Below are 25,407 nucleotides of genomic sequence, written 5' to 3'. Positions count from 1 at the left end.
CTTAACAAACATGCCACCAGTCTGGAAAATTTATTTCACTAGTTCCTCACATAGTGTCTGGCCCAGAGCCGGGGCTCGAAAAATACCTGTTGCACAAATAATCACATACTTTTGTAATACCTGTCAGGTGGAGTGTTGAGCTGATCAGGACATGAAAATGGTGAAGAGTAAAATTTTGATGTCCTCCAGCCTTTCCAAAGTAACACAAGGAATTTGATTTGGGGACTGTAAACTCGTTAAAAAAAAAAAAAAAAAACTCCTCAGTAGGGAAACACTAGTCTACTATGTGCTGGTTCAGAATCTCATTTATCAGATCATAACTAGCATCTAAAAACGTAAAAGGAGATAGAGTAGAATAGAAAAGGTCAGAGTACAGCACACATACTAATAGTATTGTTTCATAAAACTATTATTTCAGATGTGTGCTTTTGTGTCTGTGTGCTAAGCTGTAACATCAAACGTACTTCTGGATTTCCTGGTAAAATGGATCATGGTCTATTGATCAAAAATTTGAAAACCGCTGCTCTAGTCATCACAAAATTTTAGAATAGGCCAGCCTTTCATAGAATGAGAATTAACAATAAGTCAGTCCCAAATGGCTGTTAATTTTTAGCTTCTCAAGTTCCTATTGTCTTTTCTCCTGGCCATACGCACGCACCCAGAGTCCCAGACAGTTCCAGCAAGACAAGATAACAAATGATGCTAAGAGAATCACCTCATTCTCTCCTCCAAGGCACTCTCAATCCCTTACCAAAACATTTGTCCAGGATTCTCCTTTATCATCAACTAAAACAGGAGAGTCGTCAGTATTATGAGGCTCCCAAAGGGAAGAAGTCTATAAAAATGGTCTGACTGCTGCAGAAGACTTTTTCTTACGCAGTCATCGACCCCATTATGACACCAGCATCTGGCTTTCAGGGAAGCCGCTTCCAATGCTCAGGGTTCAAACTGCAGTCATGCACCCCCATCGGGGAAGCTGGCATGCCTCTTACTTGGCCCCTCTATTCTCTTGTTTGGAGGCTCATCTCAGCACAGTTTTCATGCTCACATAAGTCACTCTCTGGGAGGGCTCCCCAAGAGTTCTCCTCTGGGGAACCTTAGCTGTTTTATTAGGAAAAAGCCAGGAAACCCCCCATGGGCTATAACCTCTAGAGGAAATGCTTGAGTTTTATCATCTCTGAACCCCCTGTGGGATGTCACAGAGCCGTAGTGTGTACCACCTGTACAGACTAAACTGTGTCCCCACTGAATTCGTATGTTGAAGCACTAATGTCCAGTGTGACTGTGTTTGGAGACAGGGCCTTTAAGGAGGTAATTAAGGTTAAATGAGGTCATAAGGATGGGACCCTAATCCAAGAGGACTGGTGTCCATATAAGAAGAAGAGAGACAACAGAGATCTCTCTCTTTCCGTACACACACAGGGAAGAGGCCATGTGAGGACACAGCGAGAAGGTGTCACCTTCACCAGGAAGATAGATCTCCCCAGAAACCAGCTCTGCTGGCACCTTGATCTTGGACTTCCAGCCTCCAGACTGTGATAAAATAAATTTCTGTTGTTTAAACCACCCAGACTGTGGTATTATATGATGGCAGCGCAAGCAGACTATTATCACCTAGACTGAACTGGATTTGAACAGGCTATGTTTTCCTACCATCGGAATTCATGGTGACTTTAAGTAGCCATCTTGAAACATAAATGTTAAGAGAAAAAAGCAAGTCACAGAAAAATATACACAGTAGTAAACAGTTTACACTAGAAGGCCAAGCAAAGGTAAATAACATATCATTTAGGGCTTTAAAACATGTTTGCCATAAAACCATAAAGAATATTATGGAGGTGATAAAAGCAAAATTCAGGAGAGTGGTTGCTTCTGGGATGAGGGGATAACAGCTAGGACCTAGGGAGAGTCATACATTAGTAACATGCTATTAAGTACACAGTGACCTCATGGGTGTTAACTTTATTCGAATGTCTCATAGTTCATTTTTGTTATTTTTTATACATATTAAATATTTTACAATTGAATTTATAAAAGTAAGATGTTGGAATAATATAACACCCATCATTTAACAGTAATTATTCTGGAGAGGGGGAATAGGGGGCATTTCTACCTTACAAATTTTACCTCCCTGAAATCTCTTCAATTGTCCTGAAATATTTATATTATATTTATATTTGGAATAAAGAGTCAAGAAAATTAAAAGAAGTAAAAAGGAACTATTGAACACTTGTAATTACTTTCATAGTTTCTTTAATCTTCCCTCCCCCGCTTCCATTTTCCCGAATAATATGCTAGGATGAACAACGGATCATCTTTAAGAAAAATGCCTTGGTTGATCTCAAGTAATTCTGATCCCCAGACCATGTGGCTCATATTGATTTATTAAATGTGTTACACACACACTTACTTGAAAGGTAAGCTTCAGCTAGAATTAACCCATACTCTTTTGAAATGAAAATAACAGCTATGGGATTATAATAATAATTCAATCACTCTATAGGCTGGTTATTAGGAAAATGCCAGGAAACAGACATCCAAGGAAGGAAGTCTCATTTCTTTTTCTTTCAAGCCAATTTAGGTAAACTACAGACATTTCCCTTTCAGAGCTGAGGACTATCGACAGAATTTTAAGTATGGCTCATTTATATTAATGTCTTCAATTTACAATTTCCTGGACGCTTCTTTCTTTATGATGCTAGTTTTCAGTTCGTATTAAAATAATTTTGTAAGACTAGTTAAGTCGCAAGTCAAGAGAAGAGTGTCTTGTGTGTGGCTTCTACGTTTTAGAAGAAGAGGAAATCATTTGAAAGCAACTCATTTTCTGTACTTAATGAATCTCTAATTTCTTTCCTTTTTGGCTCTGCCAACTGAATAGAACGTAAAGGAGTTTGGATATTCAATACAAAACAACTTTTTCCTTTGGAAAATGGAACCACTTTGCAAAATTTACCCCAACTTTAAAGGCGTTTCATGCTCAATAAACCTTGAGTACTATTCAATCACTTATCAGTCTCATTGCCATTACGTGTGTGTGTGTGTGTGTGCGTCTGTCTGTCTGTCTATCTCTCTTACTAGACAGAGTTGGTTGCCAGTGGGATGAATGGATCGTGCACCCTAAGGAATGCCTGTTCTCAGTTTAGCCCAATTATGGTGAATTCCACAAAGAAACATGTGGGCATGTTTAGTCCTCAGGTAGGACTGATGGAGAGAGGAAGAGAGGCATAATGAAACAAAAAATAATCAAAACAATGAGCATTAACATCACAAGAAATACTTTTTCAGTTAGTCATTCATACATCCCATTGTGTATTACACACTCATTATGAATCATATGCTGAGAGTATGAAAATAAATCAAACAATATATATCAATCATACCTCAATAAAACTGTTTTTAAAAAAAAAAGAAAGAAAGAAAGAAAATTAATCATAGAAACCCTAACCTGGAGAGGAGCTCGCATCTAAGTGGGGTAATTCCAAGAAGGGAGAGACTAAGGACAAGAGAAATGCCTCCTGTGAGTTTCTAGTGTGAGAAAGAAGTTCAGGAGGACAGAAGGATGGGAATGGCACTCCACGTGATGGGAACCTCATCAACAAAGGCCTGAAAGAGTGAAAGCCCAGACTGAGTGTGGCATACAGCGTACAGTTAGGTTTGAGAAAGGCTGAAGGGAACATATTGTGGAGGGTTTTGCTGAATAGCAGGAACAAGTTGAGGAGTTCACATTTATTTTAGTAAGCCAAGGAGAGTCCTTAAATGTTTTGAGCAGAGAATTGACATATTCTGGATGGAACTTCAGAAAGATTTTAGCAACAATATTCAAGAGACTAGAGAAAGTGAAGAGCAAGCAGGGGATTGTTTTCCAAGACTATCACAATCCAAGTAAGAAGCAATCAAGGTCTTCAAGACCTGTTCATGACTAAAAACAAAACAAAACAAACTAGGAATAGGTGGTACTTCCTTACCTTGATAATGGACATCTACTAAAAACCTACATCAAACGTTGCTTTAAGATCAAGACCGAGACAAGGAGTCCTGCTATTATTGTTTTTTATTTCAGACTGTCCAGGAGGTCCTATCCAATGCAGTAAGACAAGAAAAAAGAACTTAAAAGTACATGTTTTGGAAAGAAAGAAAAAAACTGACATTATTTGAAGATGACAAAAAATTATCTTCATGATATATCTTTTTAAATTTACTGACAGGAGGGAGGGAGACGCAAGAGGGAAGACATATGGGAACATATGTATATGTATAGCTGATTCACTTTGTTATAAAGCAGAAACTAACACACCATTGTAAAACAATTACACCCCAATAAAGATGTTAAAAAAAAAAAAAATTTACTGACAATATTTAAAAGAGAGTTTAGTAATATGGTTGAACACAGATGGACTTAGAAGCCCAAGAAGCAGTCACAAATCTCTCCACTTTTAAGACACAGAAGAGAAGGGTGAACACATGTTTTTATAAGAAAAGCGTCATAATTCTTTTCTCTGTGGACAGATCCATGTAGAATAATAGCAGACTGAAATATTCAGAAGTCTAGCTTACAAGGCTTCCTAACAAATATACCACACCCTGAGACCACTGGCATTGTATTCTATGGAATGCCCTAAACAGCCTTTCAGATGGAAATCACAGCAATAACAGAGAAGCTGATTCTGACCATCATATATAATTTGATATCAATGCAAAGACAAGAAAGAGAGAGAAAAAAAATCCTCCATTTTCAAGGGTAGCCCTAGTTTACAGCTACCTTCTCCTACAGCAGTCCCAAACTTATGCCTCAGCTCAGAAACACCAAGTTAAACAAAGTTAAGCGTGCTGATTTATGGCAGGACTGCTTGAGGGGGCTGGGGGGCTCGGGTCTCCAAGAGGCAGAGAATGTGGGTAGCTCTTCCTACATTTAATTGATATCAAACCCTTTTATCAGGGAATAACTCAAGGAACTAGGGACCTAGAGAAACTCGAATTTAGAAAATGCTGTGCACCCAAACATTCTCAATTCCTGGTATGAACCAAAATAGCAAAATCAACATAGCAAACAGTTTAAAGCAAGGACTCTGAGGCCAGTGTGCCTGGGTTTGAATTCCAGATCTACAACTTACTCTTGTGTGACCTTAGGCAAGTTACTTAACCTGTGTCCCAAATTTCTCATCTGTGGAAAGGAGGAGATGGGTTAGGACAATAGTGGCTACCTCACAGAGTGGTACTGAGGATTAAAATAAATGGCTGAATAAACGTAAAGCATTTACGTGTTTGTTAAGTCAAGCAGATTTTGTGATACGCTGTCACTACTCTGTTAGAATTACAATATTTCACAAGCAAGCAGGGAAGAATATAACCTCATTGGTGTAAGAAGAAAATTACTGGTCATCAAACAGGTTCATAAAGGTCTCTGAGAAGAGCAGTTAACACACAGATTGTCAGTAGTTCTGCTAATGAGACACTTATCAACTGATATTTATACTGAACACTAGAGTTGTGTTTGGGGTGGGGTGAGGCAAATAGAAAATTTAAAAAAAGGCTATTCTTAACTTTTAAAAGATTGAGGAGTTTCCTCTAAATATGGTTCTCCCAAGCATCCAAGTTGAAAGGCACTTTCTCTCTGACCTCCCACACTCACTTTCCAGAGTAAGCTCCATCTACTGAAATGCAATTTAGTGCTGAAGAAATTCTGCCAGAATTAAGCCACTTTAGAGCGTTGTTTTCTATCATCTCTTCCCTTAAAATAGCAAGATCAACAGACAGCAACAGACATGAAACTACTGTTGTACAATGAGGAGCCTTTGACATATACAATATCCCAAATTAGACCATTCTTACCAACAATGCAAAATTCTTCCAGGAAGTGTCTAGATCATCAGAAAAACATTATGCTAAATGTGGCTTAAGCTATGTATACTTATGATACTGCGTGTCAATTCCTTGCAATCTGGTGATCCACACATGAAAAAAACCTTCATCTCCTAACTATTGGGGTTAAACAAGATATATTAATCCTTTTAGATGACAGATCAAGGGACCATAACTGTTGAACTTCGCCTGGGATAGATGAGAACATGCATGTTTTGCATTGTACCACCAGGCATAAAGCTGTGAAGAGCAAACTTCAACAGTACCCGCCTTCGTGGGAACCTGAAAAGGTTGTTTGAGGCCAAGGGATACATGATTTAAGGAGAAATGTTTCGTGGGTGTATTTCTGAGCCAGCTACAGGCTAGAGTAGAGTTACCAGTCAACCAAACCAAGTTTCAATTCCTCTAGCCCCCTTTCAAGACCCTCCACATCTCATTCCTTCCTGTTTATTCTAATCTGACCACCTTGCTGCTCCTCTGTCCTCAAGCCTCTTGAATGTGGCTTGCAGGCTTCCTCCAGTCCTTGAACACACAGTGATCACATTGAATAACTTTCCTCCCCTGTAAAAATTCTTACCTCATCCTTCCTTTTCTCTTTATCTCCTTCTGTGTTCTTTGAGCTTTATACCATGAGTATGCCTTAATTTATCACTTCTATAAAACCTAAAATTTAATCAGAGTAATAGGTAAAATTTTCACAAATGAAATAAGTTTCTTAAATAAGTGGTATTTGACACGATAATCAAGGCACCCCAAAAAAGTGACTAAACCTATTCAATAGAGAGCAATACTTTGTATTCAAAGTCATTTTCTAAGAAAAGGAATGTGTCCTGTCTTCTCTAGTAAGATCAGAGAATAGAGACACGCAGAATAGGGGGCCCACAGCACTCTTTTCCTCTCATTTTCAGCCTGGCCCGAGTTCCTATTCATCTTGCTTTTCTTTTTGTTTACCTTACCTGGGTTCTCGTGTCCCAGCGCTGGGTTTGCCCGTGATGCCCACAGGACGATGAGCCTGGTTGGTGGGCTACCCCAGAACTAAAGAGCATGCTGGTGCCTGGATGTATAGAACCACTAAAGCATGAAGTCATGCGTTTTGCATGGTGCCACCATACCTCCTGGAAGGATGGACTCCTACAAGATGCCCCAGATCATCCAGCAAGATGTATCCCTACGTGAGCTGCTGTTAGGTTAGAGAAGGTCTGAAGTTCATCCAATGTCACAGCATGAATAATTATATCTGTGAGCATGTGAGAAGTGCCTTGAGTTAAAAACATAAGTGTAGATCACCATCTCCGAGCAATTCCTCTGATGAACGTTGGGAAGTGGACCAACACTTCCAAGTCCTTCCTTTGTCTTTAAAGCCCAGGAGGCTCCCCATTCACCAGCCTGACCCCAGAAGTGCCCGATGCCAACAACATTCCAAAGTAAAACAGATCACTGAATAGTTATACTTTTAGTTTAAAATTCATATAAAATCAGAGGAAACGCCTGGAACAAAACCCAAGACACATGAATCCCAGACCACTGCTCTATAAATTACCCTCTCAAATGATTATCTCCTTTACCTTAAAAGTTAATTCCCTGCCAGATGGGATACTCATATATCCCCAGAGGCCATAGGGATGGGTAGACCCCTATAGAAAGCAACAGGATAATACTGAATAGGATCAATTTAAATATTCACAGCATTGGGTCCAGTAAATCAACTTCTGGAGAATGTATCGTCTAGAAATAACTCAGCAAAAGAAAACAGCTCTGTGCATACATATGATCACTAAAGCATCACCCAGAGCAAGGGGAGACGAGATCTGAATGAGCAAACCGTGATCTATCAGCCCAAAGCACACTTAAATCATCACTGAAAATTATAACCATGAAGATATTATACAACATGGAAAACCATTTATGGAGTAGGATTTGGTTTTTTCAAAAAAGGCAGAATTGTATATCTATGGTATACATTTATTTTCCAAGATGTTAAGTGTCAACCGAGAGAGGAAAAAGGAGGATACAAAATAATTAACGTGGATGATGTACGGTGGTAAGTTTATGGCTGATTTTGCCGTTGCTGTTCTTTCATGTTACCATCATGTGAATGAGCCTTTCTGCCATTTACAAAGGAGGAAAAATCAATTCTGTGCCAACCCACACAAACAGGGACATAAGTAGGGGTGGAAAAGCTGTGTGGCCTTCACCTGCAAGGTGACCTCTCTCCCAGATGCCAGGACAAAGAAGAGGCACCTGTGAGCGACAAAGGCGGCGTTGCCTAGGTTTCCCACAGCAGCGCGGCCTCCCCCTGACGTCCTCCTAATGGGAGCTTTTGTTCCGCTGCGGGGAGGGACCTCATTAGAAGGTGCCTGCGCTGAAGGGGAATGTATTTTCAGGACAAGAGGTCTCATCATTCCCAGCATTAGCGACAGAATGGAGACAAGGTAAGCAGCAAATTTGCCATCACCCTGGCGCTCCTTGCCTGGAAATTAAAATCCGCCGGCTGGGGAGGTCGACCCAGCACCCAGCGGAGGGTAGGGCGAGGCCCACCGCCCCCGGGGCGGCTGCGGCTGGAGCCTGACGGCAGGACGGCATTTCCAAGACGAGGCCCCCTGTCACCTTTTGGTGTTCTCAATGTCACCCACGCAAAGGCATCACAAATCCGCATCACAAACCCGCTGCAAATGGCTGGTACTTAATTACAGGATGCGGGGTGGAGCACAATCCTGGCGGAGGGGGGGGGGGCGGGGTAGAGGAGAGTGACGCCCAACTACAGCACACATCCCTTATCAGGTCTTTTTCTCAACCATATTTAAAACAGAAATCTCTAAAGCGGCTATGCAGAACTGCAAAGTAACTGAGGATAAAGAAGCAAATTTTACATTTGCAGAGCAGATTCCTACCCCAGCTTCGAGGTAAGGATCAAACGGTCCCCCTGCCTGAGGTTTCCCAGAACACCACTGGATGTGCTCTCTCTCTCTTTTTAACTCCGTCAAGGTTGTGCTTCCTCTTCTCTTCGGACACTCATAGCACACTACTTTTTTTTTTTTCACTTGCTTCCGCCCATTGAGTTAATTATATACACGGTTATTGATGGCAGGGATCTTTTACTTATCACAGGAAGTCCACAGTGCCTAGCACTGACCTTCGCATACAATAAGCCCTCAATATGCCAAACTGGAACCAAAATTAATAAATGCAAAAACAATCAGAATGCTAGCATCTAAATGCCAATAGAAATATAGTGCCAGGACTTCCCTGGCGGTCCAGTGGTTAAGACTCCTCACTTCCAATGCAGGGGGCGGGCGGGGTTCGATCCCTCCTCAGGGAACTAGGATCCCACATGCCTCATGCCACCACCAAAGAATAAGAAGAGAAGAAAAAGATATATATATATATGTATGTATGTATATACACAATGTCAGACAAAAATGCAAGCCACACATGTAACTTTAAATTTTCTAGTAGTCACATTTTAAAAAGTGAAAAGAAAAGCGGGGGATTTATTTCATCAATGTTATTTAACCCGATACATCCAAAATGTTATCATTTCAACATGAAATGAATACCAAAAGAATTAATGAATAAATTAATATTTTTACATTCCTGTGTTTTTTTTGGTACAGAGCCTTGGAAAGCCAGTTTACATTTTACATCTCCTACGCACCCCAAGTTGGACAACCACGCTGCAAGTGCTTCATAGTCACACGAGGCTGGTGGCTACCGTTTTGGACAGCACGGTATTACACTGAAGCTCCAAAAAGTCCACAGTGCAGAAAAACACCTCCTTAGAAAGGGAAACATTTTCCATAGTAATAAAGAACTCATTTAAAGTTTTACATTAACCTATATGTCACCCCTTTATATTTGTTTTTAATAGAACAAAGGCAGTGAGTATTAGATGGGTGTGTGTTTTCCCCTTTCCAAACTTGTTTAGATAAACGTCTAGAGCAGAAAATATTGTTTAAAATACATCCTCCACAGGAAACGATATTCAGTATCCTGTGATAAACCATAATGGAAAAGAATATAAAAAAGAATGTCTATACGTGTATAACTGAATCACTTTGCTGTACAGCAGAGATTAACACAACATTGTAAATCAACTAGACTTCAAAAAAAAAAATTCTCAAGCCAGTCTTTCCCAAGAGGCATATTCATTAAGGAAAAGTTAACACACGTGAGCAAGCGTTACTCTAGGATACAGTACTTCAGGTGGGGTTTTTTCTCCCACGTGTTTGAGCAGATAATTAGTGGGTTGTGTTGTTTAGTAATCCTTACTGAAGAGCTAAACACTTCTCTTCTAAAGTCTACTTTCACAAATATTAGATAAACAAACTATTAGTAGTTTGAAGATGGTTTCGATGCTGTCGTGATGACATTAGTACCAGGGGCCCTGGAATGCCAGAAGCCTCCCCTAACAGTCAGCCGCCTTCTCCCCCTGGGTGGGCGAGTTTGCGCTACACAGGAACAGGAATACAGCAGGTGTCCAAGCACCACCTGGGTAGGGCACTAGCACCCATTATCCCAATATCAAAATTGGCCAAGGCTTGGGCAAGGAGGCTTGTGTGGTCTTCCTGTTTTCTTCACCTCACCACCCCATCGTCTCACAGCCCAGCCTGTTCTGAACCTTAAGACCAGCCCACAGGGGCCCGAATCTGTGGGCCCAGACGAACTTATCCACTCAGCAGTGGATGATGCTGAGATGGAAAAACAGCCAGCCCCCGGGAGCCAGCCCAGGAAGCCAGACCCTGCAGGGGTCAGCTTACCACAGAGACCAGATAGAGGAAGGAACTGACCGCCTCCCAAGGGATCCTGCCCACCAGTAACCAGGACCAATAGAGGTTTGGACACTGACCAATCAGATTGGCATTTGTTCCTCTCTATGGAGCAAGAGGTGCCATGAAAGAGGAGCAGAAGTCCGTTCCCCCAAGGCTACCCCAAGTTTCCGATGTCAGACGGAGCTGTTGTCTACCCAGGCTCCCAGATGAACATCAGTAATCTCTGTGGAGTGAGGGACCCGATCATTCATTCAGTAAAAAACTATGATATAACCTCCTCAGAGAACTGCAGCAGGCTGTTCTTCGTTTCCCCTTGAGAACAAATGAGACCTGGGAGTGGGGAGACGGCTCTGTGAGAGAGCCTGGGAGGAGTCCCTGATATTTGCTAGCCCGGAACTGTGTGACCAAGCTCTTCAAACAAAATGCTCCTAAAATCACATTACTGATCAGCAGCTCTCACGACCATACTCTGCAGTCAAAGGAGTTAAAGCATCGATCATGTGGGATTTGGTTTTTATTTGTACTTTTTCTCTAACCTCAATTCCCTTCCAAGGTTTCTTTTTTTATGAGAAAATGCGTAAAAAGAGAACTACAAACCTTTTTCCTTAAAGTATTGTGTTACACTGAATTCTCTCCTCACCTGCTCACCTGCATGTTTTCCCTTCAGCTCTGTGGATTTATTTTCCAGTATTCAGTTCACATCAAGGATGAGTATGCACTGACTGAAAAGATAATAAATACTAACACACCAAGACACACCTAAAAGAACTGCTCTAAACGTAGTTGGTACCGATTTTATAAGGGTGGGTACTGAGCTTAGAAGACAAATGAGTGACGTGTCCTGCTTTGCTGACGTTTATGCAAGCCAACTAAAGCAAGGGGAGATGCAGCAGTGAGGGAAGCTATAAAGCATGTTGCTCTTTAAATAGGTTTTGTGGGTGATTCTGCAATGCTGGCATTCGTTTATTAAAAAGGATAACTAGGACATTACTACTGTTAAGGGAGATGCGCTGGACATCTCGATTAGCCCTGATTGCTCTGTGTGTGTTTCTACTGCCACACATGACTCTATAGCAAAAGCCTCCCTCCCTCTCGTTTCAAGGTTGGTACGTATGAGCATTTCTCTTCCTCCACACTTGTAATCAATAGTACCTAGTATTCTGATCTGAGCAAACCAACTGTAGAAGAAACTTATAAGGCAATGGGAGGAATTTGTCTGGGCATTTGACATTAAGGAATTGTGCACATGTTAGCTGTGATAATGTTATTGTGGTTTTAAGAGTCCTGATCTTGTAGAGATATCTATTAAAGTTTAGGGATAGAGTAATGTGAGACATCAGATTTCACTTTAAAATAATTGAGTGATTTGGGGAGATAAGGTTAGGGGTGTATAGAAAAAATAAGATTAGCCCATTTGTTGATGATAGCTAAAACTGGTTGATAGATTCATGGGGGTATATTTTGATATTCTTTCCACTTTGGTGTATGCTTGAAATTTTATATAAGTTTTTTTTAAGAGTACCTAGTAATCAAAGGAAAAGGAAAAAAAAAAAAGCTCTTTCTAGGGCTTTTTTGGGAGGGCTATTATATCCCTTCTCAACTTACCATTGCCTGGAAGATATCACAGGCCATTCACTGTTAGCTCCAAGAAGAAAGGACACATCCATCCTAGTTTTAAGACTACAATCTTGACCTCTATCTCTCGCTGTCTCAAGGGACAGATTTTGCTTTTGATCACCTCCAAGGAACAACATCCTTTAGGATACTGAAACTGACAAGAGACAGCCAACAAAATCCTATGGTTTACATTAAAAATCTGAAGACACTGCCGTGTTCTGGATCTATGGGTTAACAGTGCATGACGAAGCACACGCTCTTGGTAAGAATTTAATTTAGCTGAGGTATGAAGGGATGTCTTATGAGACAAATTGGCACCAACCCCATGGAGTTTGCCATGGGGCAAAGAAGTGAGAATATAAAACAGAAGACAATTCACCATCTCTAAATTGCTCCCCCTCAAAAACTGTGGATACCTTAAAATCATCTATATCCTTTTACCCAGCAATCCCAATTCTAGGAACGTATTCTAACAAAAAATTGGGCAAGAGCACAAAGAGATGCATACACCGATGTTTATCACACCTTTGTTTATAACTGAAAAATAAAACAGAAGAAAAACAAATGTCCATCAGTAGAAAATGGTTAAAGTACTGATTAGACACATATGGAATTATATACAACCTTTAAAAATGCTGATGTCTGAGGTATACCGTTAAGTAAAATGCTGGGTTTCAAAACAGATTTTATAAAATCGTATCTTCATTTTAAAACAAAGTATGTTTCCTATAGAATAGAAAAGAGCTGGAATAAACAATAAGATGTTAACAATGATGTTTTCTGGTTCATAAAATTAACAGTGATTTTAACCTTCTCCTTCATGTTTTTCTGCACGGTCTAAGGTCTTTTCAGTGAGCATATATCAGGACGCCTGAAAAAGCCATTTCTTTTAAGACAACAACAACAAAACCATGAAGATATCCAAAGCAGGAAAGAAGTTACCAGAGCTAGACAGAGGTCAAAGGTAAAAATCCAAGCAAATAACCCCAGGCTTGGACATCTGACAGCCCAGGAGGGTCTGCATTCTTTCACTTCTTTCAAATGACATCTTGTACCGAGCAACTACTCTATTCCAGCTACTAGTCCAGGACTTGCAGATGGAAACGAATGGCACACACTTCCTGCCCTCCAAGGGGTTTAGTCTAATTGGGGGAAAGGACACTTATACCCAAATAAATGAAATGCAGTAGTGGGGGAGGCCTGACAGGAGTCCTGCGTGGTATGAGGGGTGCAGGGAAGAAGCATCTAACCTGGCCAGGGTGGCGGGGGGGAGGGGGAGAGGAGCTGGTCACAAAAGTGTTCAGAAAACGCACCATGGGATGAGATTCTAAAGGCGAGTGGATGTTGCCATGCAGGTACACTTTGAGGACGGTCATCCCAGGCATGTGGGATGCGGGCAGCTGTGGCGGCGAAGGGCAGACATTGAGAAGCCTAATATTTTAGGGGAACAGAAGCCCAGATGTAACATGGGGTCGGGGGTGAGGTTAGGAAGGTAGGTAGGGCTGGGGGATGGAGGTCTCGAATGCCCCCACTGAAGCATCTGGGTTCCAAATGAACAAGACTCTCTCCCCTTTTTTTTGGCCGTGCCACGTGGCATGCAGGATCTTAGTTCCCCAACCAGGGACTGAACCCTGCAGTGGAAGCGTGGAGTCTTAACCGCTGGACCACCAGGGAAGTCCCAAGACTCTCTCCTTGATCGAACTTTAGTCAGGCTCCGCTGAGCCCTCTTCTCAACTGGGCCTTGACCTTGGACTCCCATGTCTGTCCCTGCAGAGTCCAATTTGAGCAAGACTCCTGCTAAGGCAGTTTAGAGAGAATCCCCACCACCGTCAATATCTAATCACCCTCAATACTGCAATACGTGTATCTTAAAACGTTGATATCTGGCCTGCCTGCAGCAAGAATCCTATTAGGTCAGTTCAGCAAGAATCCCCCTTACCTTTCATGTCCCCTCTTAGTGACTGTCCATCCACCTATCCCCCCACCAACCTGCTCCACTTGTACTTGAGCCTGATTTCTCTTCCCTATTGCAGTACTATAGACCCCCTACTACAATAGTCTTCCTTACTATCTTTTACAAGTGTGAGAATAATTTTTTCTTTAACACAACCTGAAGGTACCAGCGCACCTGTGAAGGGTCTAAGGCTTTCCCCAGATTATTCCGTCTGACAGGTGTGCAGAGAAATAACCATTGTGGGTCTTACAACAGTGTACATTTTCTGAACCAGGCACCGTACTTGGCAATCTACACACATTAGCTCATGTAACTGTCACAAGGTGGAGAGTGTTATTATCCCCATTTCACAGGCCGGGAAACTGAAACAGCATGGTGTAGCAATTTGTCCAAGTTCTTAAAGCTAAGAAGTCGCAGAGCTGGGAAATGATGGTCCTGGGCTGTCTGCCTCACGTCCAAATTTGGTGCTGGGGACAGTAAGATGAATCTAAAACTCTATCTCACAAGCTCTGCAATATTTGCAAATAACCACAAACTCAACATCTCTCTTCCTACTAAAAGGAACTTGGTTGATGTGCAGGAAATGGGTTAAGGGAGGAGCTTTCTCAGCCACAAAAATAGGACTCTATGGAAAACCTGAGAGAAATCAAGTGAAATTGGATCTGTCAGGGAGCTTTTTTTTTTTTTTTTTAACTCAAGAGAAACCATTAGGGAGGATGTAGTTTTGTTTTTGCTTGTGTAACAAGTAGACACGGGTGAGAAACCTGAGGCCGGTACTAAAGAGAACCCAAAGGTGGGGGAGGTTTCGTATTCTGAAGGGAGCAGAAAAGCCAAGGATGCAAAAACACTGTCATTTAACAGGGGAGTTAGGCCAGACGAGCACAGGTGGAAGCAGAGGGAAATCCCCAGTGATGCCCAAGTTATTTAAGGAAATGCAGAAATTGGCATTTAGGGAGACTTGATTCCAGGCAGGGAAAAGGGGAAGACAGAACTGTCAATCAAGATACACTTACTAAGCAACAAGGAAATGACAGAAAAGGGGACAAAGACGTAAAAAAAAAACAGCTCCTGCTTCTCAGAAGCTTGCAATTTACATGAGGAAGATATACACACGCATGCGTGTGCACACACCTATGTGTGATCATTGCAGATAATAGGAACAGCTGATATAGTCTATGAGTAAATGGAACCTGAGCTCTGCCTTCCAATGGTTAGGAATTCCACAGGTAAGAGGAAAAGAGTGGCTATTCCAAGCAGGAGAATGGGGTGAACCAGTTCCTAGGAAATGGGGATGCAAGAAGGGCTTTCAGGGGCTAGCCAGAGTTAAGGGCAGTAATTTTGGGGGACAAGGCTAATTCTGAAAATGAGGAAAATTAAAAGGGGAATAGGAAATGTGGGAGATAATTAGCATTTATTGAGCATTTTCTCTGTGCTAGACCCTGTTTTGACCACTTCATTTCATCCCAACGACCCTGTGAGATAAGTAATTATCTCCACCTTAAATATGACCAAACTGAGGCCCAGGAAAGCTAAGCAACTTGAAAAATGCTCCACAGAGAGCTAGTGAATCCACACTCCGTTCTCTCTGACCCTCGCCGCTGCTTCTACCAACCCCAGTCATTTACATAGCATCGACTGTGTGCTCACCACCAACATGAGTGGCCTCCAGTGACACATGCCAGGTTATAGCTACTCTCCCGTGTTCACTCATTCCAGGGTTTCAGAGGGTAGGTTTACAGGAAACCACTAAGTCATCTAAACATGTGACATCTCATGTAAACATCCCTGAAGTTAGGGCACAAGAGAATGAAGGACTGATATATCTTGACACTACTAAACACTACTGTTAGTATTCACTAGACACAGTGACTGAATACATTCTTTAAAAGTCTGGCTTAAAATGTTACCGCTTTTAGGTGGGAACACAAAATGGTGCAACCACTTTGGAAAACTGGCAATTTCTTAGAGTTAAACATATAGTTACAATATGATCTATTGTAGTAATCCCACTCCTGGGTGTTTACCCAAGAGAAATTAAAAATTTATACTCACACTAGAACCTATATTCAAAGGTTCATAACAGCTTTTTTCAGAATCATGCCAGATTGGAAACAACACAAATGTCCTTCAACAGGTGAATGGATAAACAAACTGTGACAAACTTGTATAAAGGAATACCACTAAGCAATAAAAAGGAATGAACTATTGACACATGCAACAACAACAACCTAAACCTCAAAGGACCCAAGCTCAAAAAGATACTTAAATTTATGATTCCTTTTTTTTTTTTTTTTTTTTGCGGTACGCGGGCCTCTCACTGTTGTGGCCTCTCCCGTTGCGGAGCACAGGCTCCGGACGCGCAGGCTCAGCGGCCATGGCTCACGGGCCTAGCCGCTCCGCGGCATGTGGGATCTTCCCGGACCGGGGCACGAACCCGTGTCCCCTGCATCAGCAGGTGGACTCCCAACCACTGCGCCACCAGGGAAGCCCTATGATTCCATTTTTATATATACAATTTGGAAAAGGCAAAAAGTATACAAAGGAAGAACAGATAAATGGTTGCCAGGGGTTAAGAGAGGGGAGAAGGTGTGATTACGGGTGGGGGGTGGGGCGGGGCATGAGGACTTTTTTTTTTTTTTTGAGTGATGAAATTTCTTTGTATCTTTTTTTTTTGCTTTGTATCTTGAGTATGGCATGTGGAGGCAGAATAATGGCTCAAAAGATGTCCACACTAATCCCTGGAAGCTGTGAATATGTGAAAGTTACAGGATAAAAGGAACTTTGCAGATGCAATTAAGATTGCTAATCAGCCGCCCTTATATCAGGGAGATTATCCCCGATTATCTGACTGGGCTCACTGTAACCAGGTGGGCCCTGAGAAAGTGAAAGAGGGAGGCACAGGAGTCAGTGAGAGAGACAAGTCATGGAAGAAGAGGCAGGAGAAATTTGAAGCATGAGAGGGAATCAACCCACTGCTGGCTCCTAAGGTAGAGGAAGGGGGCCATGTGGCCAGGACCTGCGAGTGGCCTCTAGAAGCTAAGAACAGCCCAGGCTGACAGCCAGCAAGGGGATGGGGACCTCAGTCCTACAACCACAAGGAACTGAATTCTGCCAACAACCTGAATGAGCAAAGAAATGAATTTTCTCCCAGACCCTCCAGAAAAGAACATGGCCCTGCCAACACCTTGCTCTTGCCCTTGTGAGACTCTAAACAGAGAAACCAGCTGACTTGATGGGCTTCTGATGGTCGACTGAAAAAAAAAAAAGCACAACCTAAAAGCTGAGAAATATGTTTTATTTAGGACATTTACTGAGGACTATAGCCCGGGATGGCAGCCTCTCAGATAGCTCTGAGGGACTGTTCCAAAGTGGTAAAGGAGGAGTCGGGATATACAGGAGTTTTTGCAGGGGAAAACAAAACAAAACTATGTAGTGGAACATCAAAAGATTACTGCTAATCACAACAAACAGACATCTCAAGTTAATGATTTTAGTGCTTTTCTATGTATGGGAAGATGAAAGAGTCTGGGCTAAGGAAACCATTCCTTCCATATGCATCTTAACTATCTAGGGCCAGTATTCTGTTTTTCTATGTCCTGAATTCCCCTCAGGGGGCACCATCAATGGCAGGCGACATCCTTTGTCCACATGACCTATGGAAGCTGTGTGATAATAAACTTGTATCATTTTAAGCCTTTAAATTTGTTGTAATTTGTTACAGCAGCAACAGGAAACTAATACAGCATAGCTACACAACTCTGTGTATGTTTCACACCCCTACAATAGAACGATACACCAAAAAAAGTGACTTTACTCTGTATAAATTTTAAAAGAAAATACTCTTGCTTTAAAAGACCATTGCTACGGACAAAAGGAAAAGTTCTAGCCATATTTCTTCACATCTTCAGCCCATAATCTCCATAAAGATAACTCAGGCTTGGAATTTGCTCTCTGTCCTGGCTCCTGCCTTCCCTGCCCATCCACTGCCCAGAACTAATCTAAGCTCCTACAGCCTGAGGCCACTTTCCACCCGAAGGCCAGCTCAGGGTTTATAGCTAATATTTTGCTTTGGCTTTCAAACAAGTCAGAACTTACATTGTCCCAGGGAAAGCACCCATGGTTAACAACACCTGCTTTCCCAGGATTGCAAACAAGAGGAAAACCCAAAACTGAAGGGTATAAGTCCATTTCAAAGAACCTCACTGAGAACTCTCTAAAAGAGTTCCAACAATACAGATGCATCAAAACCAATAGGCAGAGCTCAAAGTAATGAATGACTCACGCGGAATTTTAGCAGCTAATGGAGGAGTATTCTGAGAAATGCTGTAAATCCAATATTTTTCTCTGAAGAATTAATGTGGAGTCCCTAGCCCCGTCCTCCACTTCTAGCTCACCACGAGTATCATTAGCACTCCTAATTTTTAACAAGGCTGGATACAGTTCTTTCCCAATTTTCTTATAACATTTAAGTGTATTATATGCTCTCTTACCAGGCCTGCTCAAAGGAATAGCACATCTCTTTAAACTTATATTTTAACTACCCCCGACAGCCTACAGTCAATTAAAAGTCCATGAAATCAGCTAAATACATCAGAGTTAAGATTTCTAGGCTCAACAAAGAGATCAATAAATATTTATTAAGTGCCTTCTATGGGCAAGGCCCTGGGAAGTACAAAGAAGCAAAACATGGATGGGCCTTGTCTCTACACATGCCTTACGATGTCATTAAACATATGATCAAAATTAATAATAATCTAAGGCAAAAAAATCAGGAGATCATATACAGAATAAATGCTACAAGAGTTCATAGTGGGAAGAGACTGTGGCTGGAGCAGTCAGGGAAAGAAAACTCTGCACAGGATGGTGGGGGGGGGGGGGCGGGGTGGAGCAAGAATGGTAGAGATAATCCCTCCAAGACAGGACATTTCTTAAAAAAGAAAAATCTAGGAACTCCACCTGCAAAATCTCCCGCTTAGCATACATCTCCATAAGAAATGAACAAGATGTTAAAGGAAATAAAATCACCCCAGTTTCAAAAACAAATAGAATGTCTGGGATTCTGAATTTGGACTCACAGATAACTGCACAGAAATTCATTCTTCACTCATCTCTCTTGGGAGTGAAGGTGACATTTCTGGATGGCTCTGGGCTTCTTTGGTCATCCCCACAATCTCTGTCCCTGCAAGCAAGGAAGGGAATGCCCACCTAAGGCAGTTTCCACCTGCAACTGAGCCATGTGGGATGGTTCCTACTGAATTGACTTGGGAGCCATTCTACTTGGTGTACAACGTCGGATACAGCCGGCCAGAAATGTCACTTCCTTTAGTTACACATTATTAATTAGGAATGGGAAGGGTCCTAGCACATGCCAACAGAAGTCCCAGCACCCTTCAGCATCTGGCAGTCTTCTGTTCTGTACCACACTCACTGAAAGATGTGTAAAACCATGTTCATAGCAGCTCCATCCATAAGAGCCCCGAAGTGGAAACTATCCAAACAGTTACCACCAGTTACTAGATAACTAAATTGTGGTATATTCATATGAGATACTACAGAATAATGAGGATGAACAAACTGCAGCTACACACCACAACACGGATGAATCTGACAAGAGTCATGTTCAGCGCAAGAACTCACACACAGAAGTGAACATACGGTATGGTTCTATGTAGATAAAGCTTAAAAAAAAACTAAACTAAACTAATCTATGGCATTAGAAGTCAGAATAGTAGTTACCCTGAGGTAGAGGGAGTCAGTGACTGGGAGGGATGCTAGGGAGAATTCTGCAGTCCTGAAAATGTCTGTTTCTTAGTCTAAGAGGTGGTTACAAGGGAGTGTTTATAAAAAAAAAATCATCAAGCTGTACACTTATGAAAACACTTTTCTATATGAATGCTTTATTTCAAAGAAAAATTTACCTTAAAGAAAACTGAAAACTCTCTGTTGTATTAAAGGATTATAGTAAGGGACTTCCCTGGTGGCGCAGTGGTTAAGCATCCGCCTGCCAATGCAGGGAACACAGGTTCGAACCCTGGTCTGGGAAGATCCCACATGCCGTGGAGCAACTAAGCCCGTGTGCCACAACTACTGAAGCCCGTGCACCTAGAGCCCGTGCTCCTCAACAAGAGAAGCCACCGCAATGAGAAGCCTGCGCACCGCAACGAAGAGTAGCCCCTGCTCGCCACAACCAGAGAAAGCCTGTGTGCAGCAACGAAGACCCAATGCAGCCAAAGATAAATAAATTTTTTTTAAAAAAGGATTATAGTAAGATGATCATAAATGTTAATTTACAGTTGAAGAGCTACATGTGTATTCACATCCACAATCTTTTGTTTAATATACTTATTTTATATGGTGACTTTGTTTTTACTTTATTCACTCAATAACATGAATATGTAGACGGGAATTAAATATATACTCATAGTAGTGTCAAAATGAAAGAATAACTGTAAGATTAAGGATCTCTGCCTTGCACACAGATCAAAGGGATGATTTAGTACTCCACCTCATTAGTCCTGGTATATCACCCTTAGAAGATGGAGGAAGAGGAGGAAGAGGAAGAAGGAAAAGGAGAAGGAGGAGGAAAAGGGGAAGAAACAACTTCAGCTTTTCTTTAAAACCTCTGAAAAACTAGGGTCATCAGACCATGTTCTAGGGCTACACAATTACTTGTTAAAAAATTGTTACAAGACAAGGGGCAGCGACTAGATGTCCCCAGTAACTCCCACTCTACCTAAACCATAGCGAGGCTCAGGAAATAGCAAGTCAGACTATAGGCTGACCCTAGCTTAGAGGTGTATCCCAACACCTCTGCCCCATCTGCCCCATGTACCGGCCATAGATATGTCACTATCCCATGTCTGCCATTAAGTATAGAATCTTCCTCATCAATAATTGTAGCATACATCTTTTCTTCAATTTAACACTAAGCAGACAGAAAACCCCTCTTTCCTGCCCTCTTAGGTCAGCTCTCAGGGTGAACTACCATCCCCATAGCGTTTAGAGGTCACGGTTTTCTGATGGCTGTGAAAACTGGGAGGAGAGAAGAGGGCGTCGAGAGGAGCTGCCTTCCTAAGGGAGGTACAAGATGAAGCCCTGAGGCCAGAGCCTTGCCTCTGTTCCCTTCGCGCGGAGAGCGCCTGTCTTCCGGTTCAGCCAGCATCTGCCAGTGCTCAGGTCCCTAACCAGGGACGGCGGCACAACCTTGGCGAAGATGCTGGGACTGCTTGGGCCGGCAAATGTCGGCCTCTGGTGCCTAAGAAAGGCCGGGCTGACTCGGGCAGAGACCCTAAGTAAATTGTCACTTGTCAATCACTTGACCTAAATACACCAGCCACAGGGTGAAATAGGAGGGAGGGGGTTAGTCGGAGCATGCTCAGTAAACGGGATGACATCACTTAATCAATGCTGAGGCCGGGAAGGCTGCATCAGCAGCCTCGAGCAGGCTGCCAGGAACGTGTCAGCAGGGATCGGGAGGCTCCCATTAACTCGGTCCCTCCCCACGCGACTCGCATACAAAGAGGGCACCATCAGCTACACACGCTGAGGACAGCGGAGGGGGAAGGGCGGTGGAGCGGGGGGAGGCTGGCTTATTTCATTTGACATATTCCTTTAAGAACTAAAACCCAATGGTATCCCTCCCCCCCACCAGCAGCCCCGCTGCAGAAAGAGCCAAGTCTGCGGAGGTGAGGGAAGGGGGGAGGGGTAACGTGGGAAGGGAGACCAAGAGGGAGGGGGACCCCAGCCACACAAAGTAACTTCTTTGGGCACAGAGGCTATTTGGTTGCGCTCCGGACCCCCAGCCCCACAGACGTGGGCGCACAGCCTCCTCTCCACCCAGCGTGAAGCACACCCGAGGATCTGCGGACACCAGGTGGGGGTCGCCCTATTGCGGAAGGGTCAGAACCGAGGCCCAAGTCAGGGCAGCCTGGGTTGAGAGGAAGCAGGAGACACCAAGGCCACCAGTGTTCCCCCATCCCCCGCCTTCCGCGTGCAGAGCAAGGAGGAACGCCGCGGGGAGCCAATTCTGCACAGCTGTGGGAGCTCCGCGCCGAGGCTAGGATTTTTCCAGTACCTTGTTTCTTTCACCAATCTCGTGAGAAGAGGCAAAGTGTTCGATAAATTGAACCAATGCCTGGAATCATTTGTGGGTTACACGTGGGCTTGAGGGTAACCTGAACACACTACCCACGCGGTGTGGCCAGGGCGGGGAACAATGGGCCCACTCGGGCCCGCACCCCAATAACAATGGCGGCGCCGAACACTTCCTCGCCCCCCACCCCGACCCCCGCCGCCTGGGGCCCGCCCCATGGTCCCCAGTCGACCCTCCACCGGCCCAGGGGGGAAGTACGGGGGGGGGAGGGGATTTCTCGTTAAGTCCACCCTAGAGGGCAGCCCCGAGGGGATGTCCGAAGGGGTAGCCCGAGCATCTCTGCCTGATCTGGGGCGTCAGGGCTGCGGCGCGAAGCAGCAAGGGAGGCCAGACTTCCCAGCCACTTACCCCGATCACCACGGTCTCATCGCCTTTAAATTTGGGGATGAATTTGTCCCCGCGGAGGATCTCAGCTTCGTTGAGTGGCCGGAACCGGCACATCACTTTGATGCTGCATTCGGCTGGATCCGCCATCTCTGCCGGCGGCAGAGAGAAGGGGCGCGGGGATGGGCGGGGGGACGGGGTTCCGCACAACTAGGGAGGTGGTCGAGAACCGCACCGCCCGCAACGAGGCCGCCTCCCGCAGCCTCCGACGAAGCTTCTCAGCAGGTCATCGCGAACTCGGCGGGCTGGGCAGCTCTGGCCGCTCCGAGACCTGGTAGGTGGGCAGTCTATCAACCTTTGGCCCGTCCGGCTGCACACCTGCCTTCCCTGGCCCTGCCCTGGCCCTGCGCTGCGTCCCGGGACCACCTGCCCAGGACCACGCGGCGGGCGGACGAGGCGATGCGCAGAGAGCGAGCCTCTCCCGGCTCAGACCTCCCGGGCTCCTGCGAGCTCAGCCATCCTGCATCAGCACCAGCGCGCTCCGGCGCCTCCCCGACCCGCCCCTTCGCCCCGCCCTCCCTCGGTCCGCCCCGGGACGGTGACGTCACTGCGGAGATCCGCCCCACCCTCGCCCAGGCTCCGCGAGCGAAGCGTCCTGGGACTTGTAGTCGTTGCACCTGCGGGTGGAAGGACAAGGATGCTTGGAGTTGGCTTTCAGAGACTGGTCACCCGCTGGTGCCCCGGGTGACACCTCCGAGAGCCTGCAGGTCTTGGCTGGCTGCCCAAGTCAATAACAGGATGGATGTCACATCCAATATTCCCGGTTAAAATCTCTATAAATAACCAGGTCTATATCATCTCTTTACATCGTTTCATGATCCCAAAGGAAAATCCCCTCTTAAGACAGTGTCCAACCAAACAGTTATGAAGCATTTTCTCTGTGCCCAACAGTTTTTAAGCATCGTGAGGAAATCGGAGGGAGGGGGGCAATGAGATTTGCATGAATATTTGAAGTCAGTAACTCCTGAAAATGCCTGTACATAGATAGCAGTTCATACATATTTTGGGTCAGGGACTCCTTTAATATCTGATGAAAGTTAGGGACCTCTTCCATAACAAAAACAAAGACAAATAAACCTGTACACACCCACAGATTTTTCATGCTATTTGAGAGGGATTGGAGACAGGTGAAGCCTGTCTGTGACTCCCAGGTTAAGGGCCTCTTAATTACTACTAATTATTGTACAGTTTACAGAACCTCTGCCTAATGCCTACTTATAACCCTGTAGAATGAACAGAATGTATACCAGATCAAGTCCAAAGTACCTTGCAAAATATATCCAGGTCTCATGATCAGATTCTGTCTACTTATTAGCCTCATCTCTTGCCACTTCTTGTCTTGATGTTTACACTCTGACAAACACCAAACTACTTGCGGCTTCCTGCGTTTAAATTCACCTCTTGCTCTGCTTGCTTCTGGTATTTTGTTTAAGCGTTTACTCTCCCAGAGTCAAGCATTCATGCCTGTTAGTAAGTACGTATATTAGGGCTCTTACCGTGGAAAGTGATAGAAATCCACCTGGAGCCACTGAGTTAAAGGAGGGTGGGAGGGAGACTCAAGAGGGAGGGCGTGTGGGGATATATGTATGCATATGGCTGATTCACTTTGTTGTACAACAGAAACTAACACAGTATTGTGAAGCAATTATACTCCAATAAAGATGAATTAAAAAAATAAACAAACAGAAAAAAAAGAAGAAGACAGATTGATCTGGCTTATTAAAGGAATGATGAAAAACCAAGCCAGGGAACAGGCAGACTACCAAGGCTCTCTCTCTACCACTGGTCCCTGTTCTTTTTATTGGCCTTACTCTCCCTCTAGATCATCCCTTCAACATGTCAAGAAACCCAGCTGCCAACAGCCCCTGCGTTCATTCTTCAATTTCTACCATTAGATAAGGATAGATGTTTGTTCAGAGATTTGGTTTGAAAACCCCTAGGGCAAGTCTGTGATTGGCCTGGGCTTCGGTTGGTGTCTACCTCTAGACAACTCGATCAGAGTCAAGGACGTTGTGAGATCCTGCAGGAATCTCACGGTCAGAAGCTACACGAAAGAAGAGGGACATCAGTCCCAGAAGAAGAGCGTTCTGCAGGACTGGCAGAACAATTAGATGTCCACTCTCCCTTTCCAGTGCTATCTTTTCCTCTAAGACTCAGCTCAGCCCTCCCTCCTTAGGAAGGAGCCCAAAGTGAGCCCTCCATCCTTAGGAAGCCTTCCCTGACTCACTAAACACTGACAGAGAGTAGGTGGTCCTCCTTGTTGTCTCATTATCTCCTGTGTCCACCTCTGTCACTGCAATTCCACGGGCAATGATATCTGCCTCATCTTTATGTCTCTAGCATTTAGCACATAATAAACAGCACAGATGTAGGACCCATGGCAAGGTATTTAATTTCCTTAAGACTCAGTTTCCTTATCTCTATCATTGGAGTAATGATACCATCTCATAGAGTTTTGAGGGAATTAGAAGAAATAATACTTTTAAAGCACCTAGCATGCTGCCTGACACACGTATGATATAAACCTTTGAAAGTCAGATATGATGATGATGATGAAGTTATGAACAAATGAGTGTAAAACAAGTAATCTACTCAGTTAATTTTAGGAACACATCTGTTGATTAAATGCAGGTGTACCTGGGAATAGAGCTTCTCCACCTAGCTGAGAAGAC

The 25,407-nt window shown here is 43.7% G+C and overlaps 1 protein-coding gene across 1 annotated transcript in view; it reads right to left on the bottom strand.

Annotated features, from left to right (window-relative positions):
- KIF5C (kinesin family member 5C) overlaps positions 1-23,244 on the bottom strand; it is a 147,026-nt gene extending 123,782 nt beyond the window's left edge. Inside the window, 1 exon segment of the mRNA XM_065881158.1 lies at positions 22,700-23,244. Coding sequence (XP_065737230.1) covers positions 22,700-22,825 — 126 coding nt within the window. The 5' untranslated portion in view covers positions 22,826-23,244.
- Between the last annotated feature and the right edge of the window lie 2,163 nt (positions 23,245-25,407).

This window comes from Phocoena phocoena, chromosome 7 (genome assembly GCF_963924675.1).
Source record: "Phocoena phocoena chromosome 7, mPhoPho1.1, whole genome shotgun sequence".
Taxonomy (NCBI): Eukaryota; Metazoa; Chordata; class Mammalia; order Artiodactyla; family Phocoenidae; genus Phocoena; species Phocoena phocoena.
The sequence above is the reverse complement of the archived record's forward strand: the minus strand, read 5'-3'. Positions and strand labels throughout refer to the sequence as shown.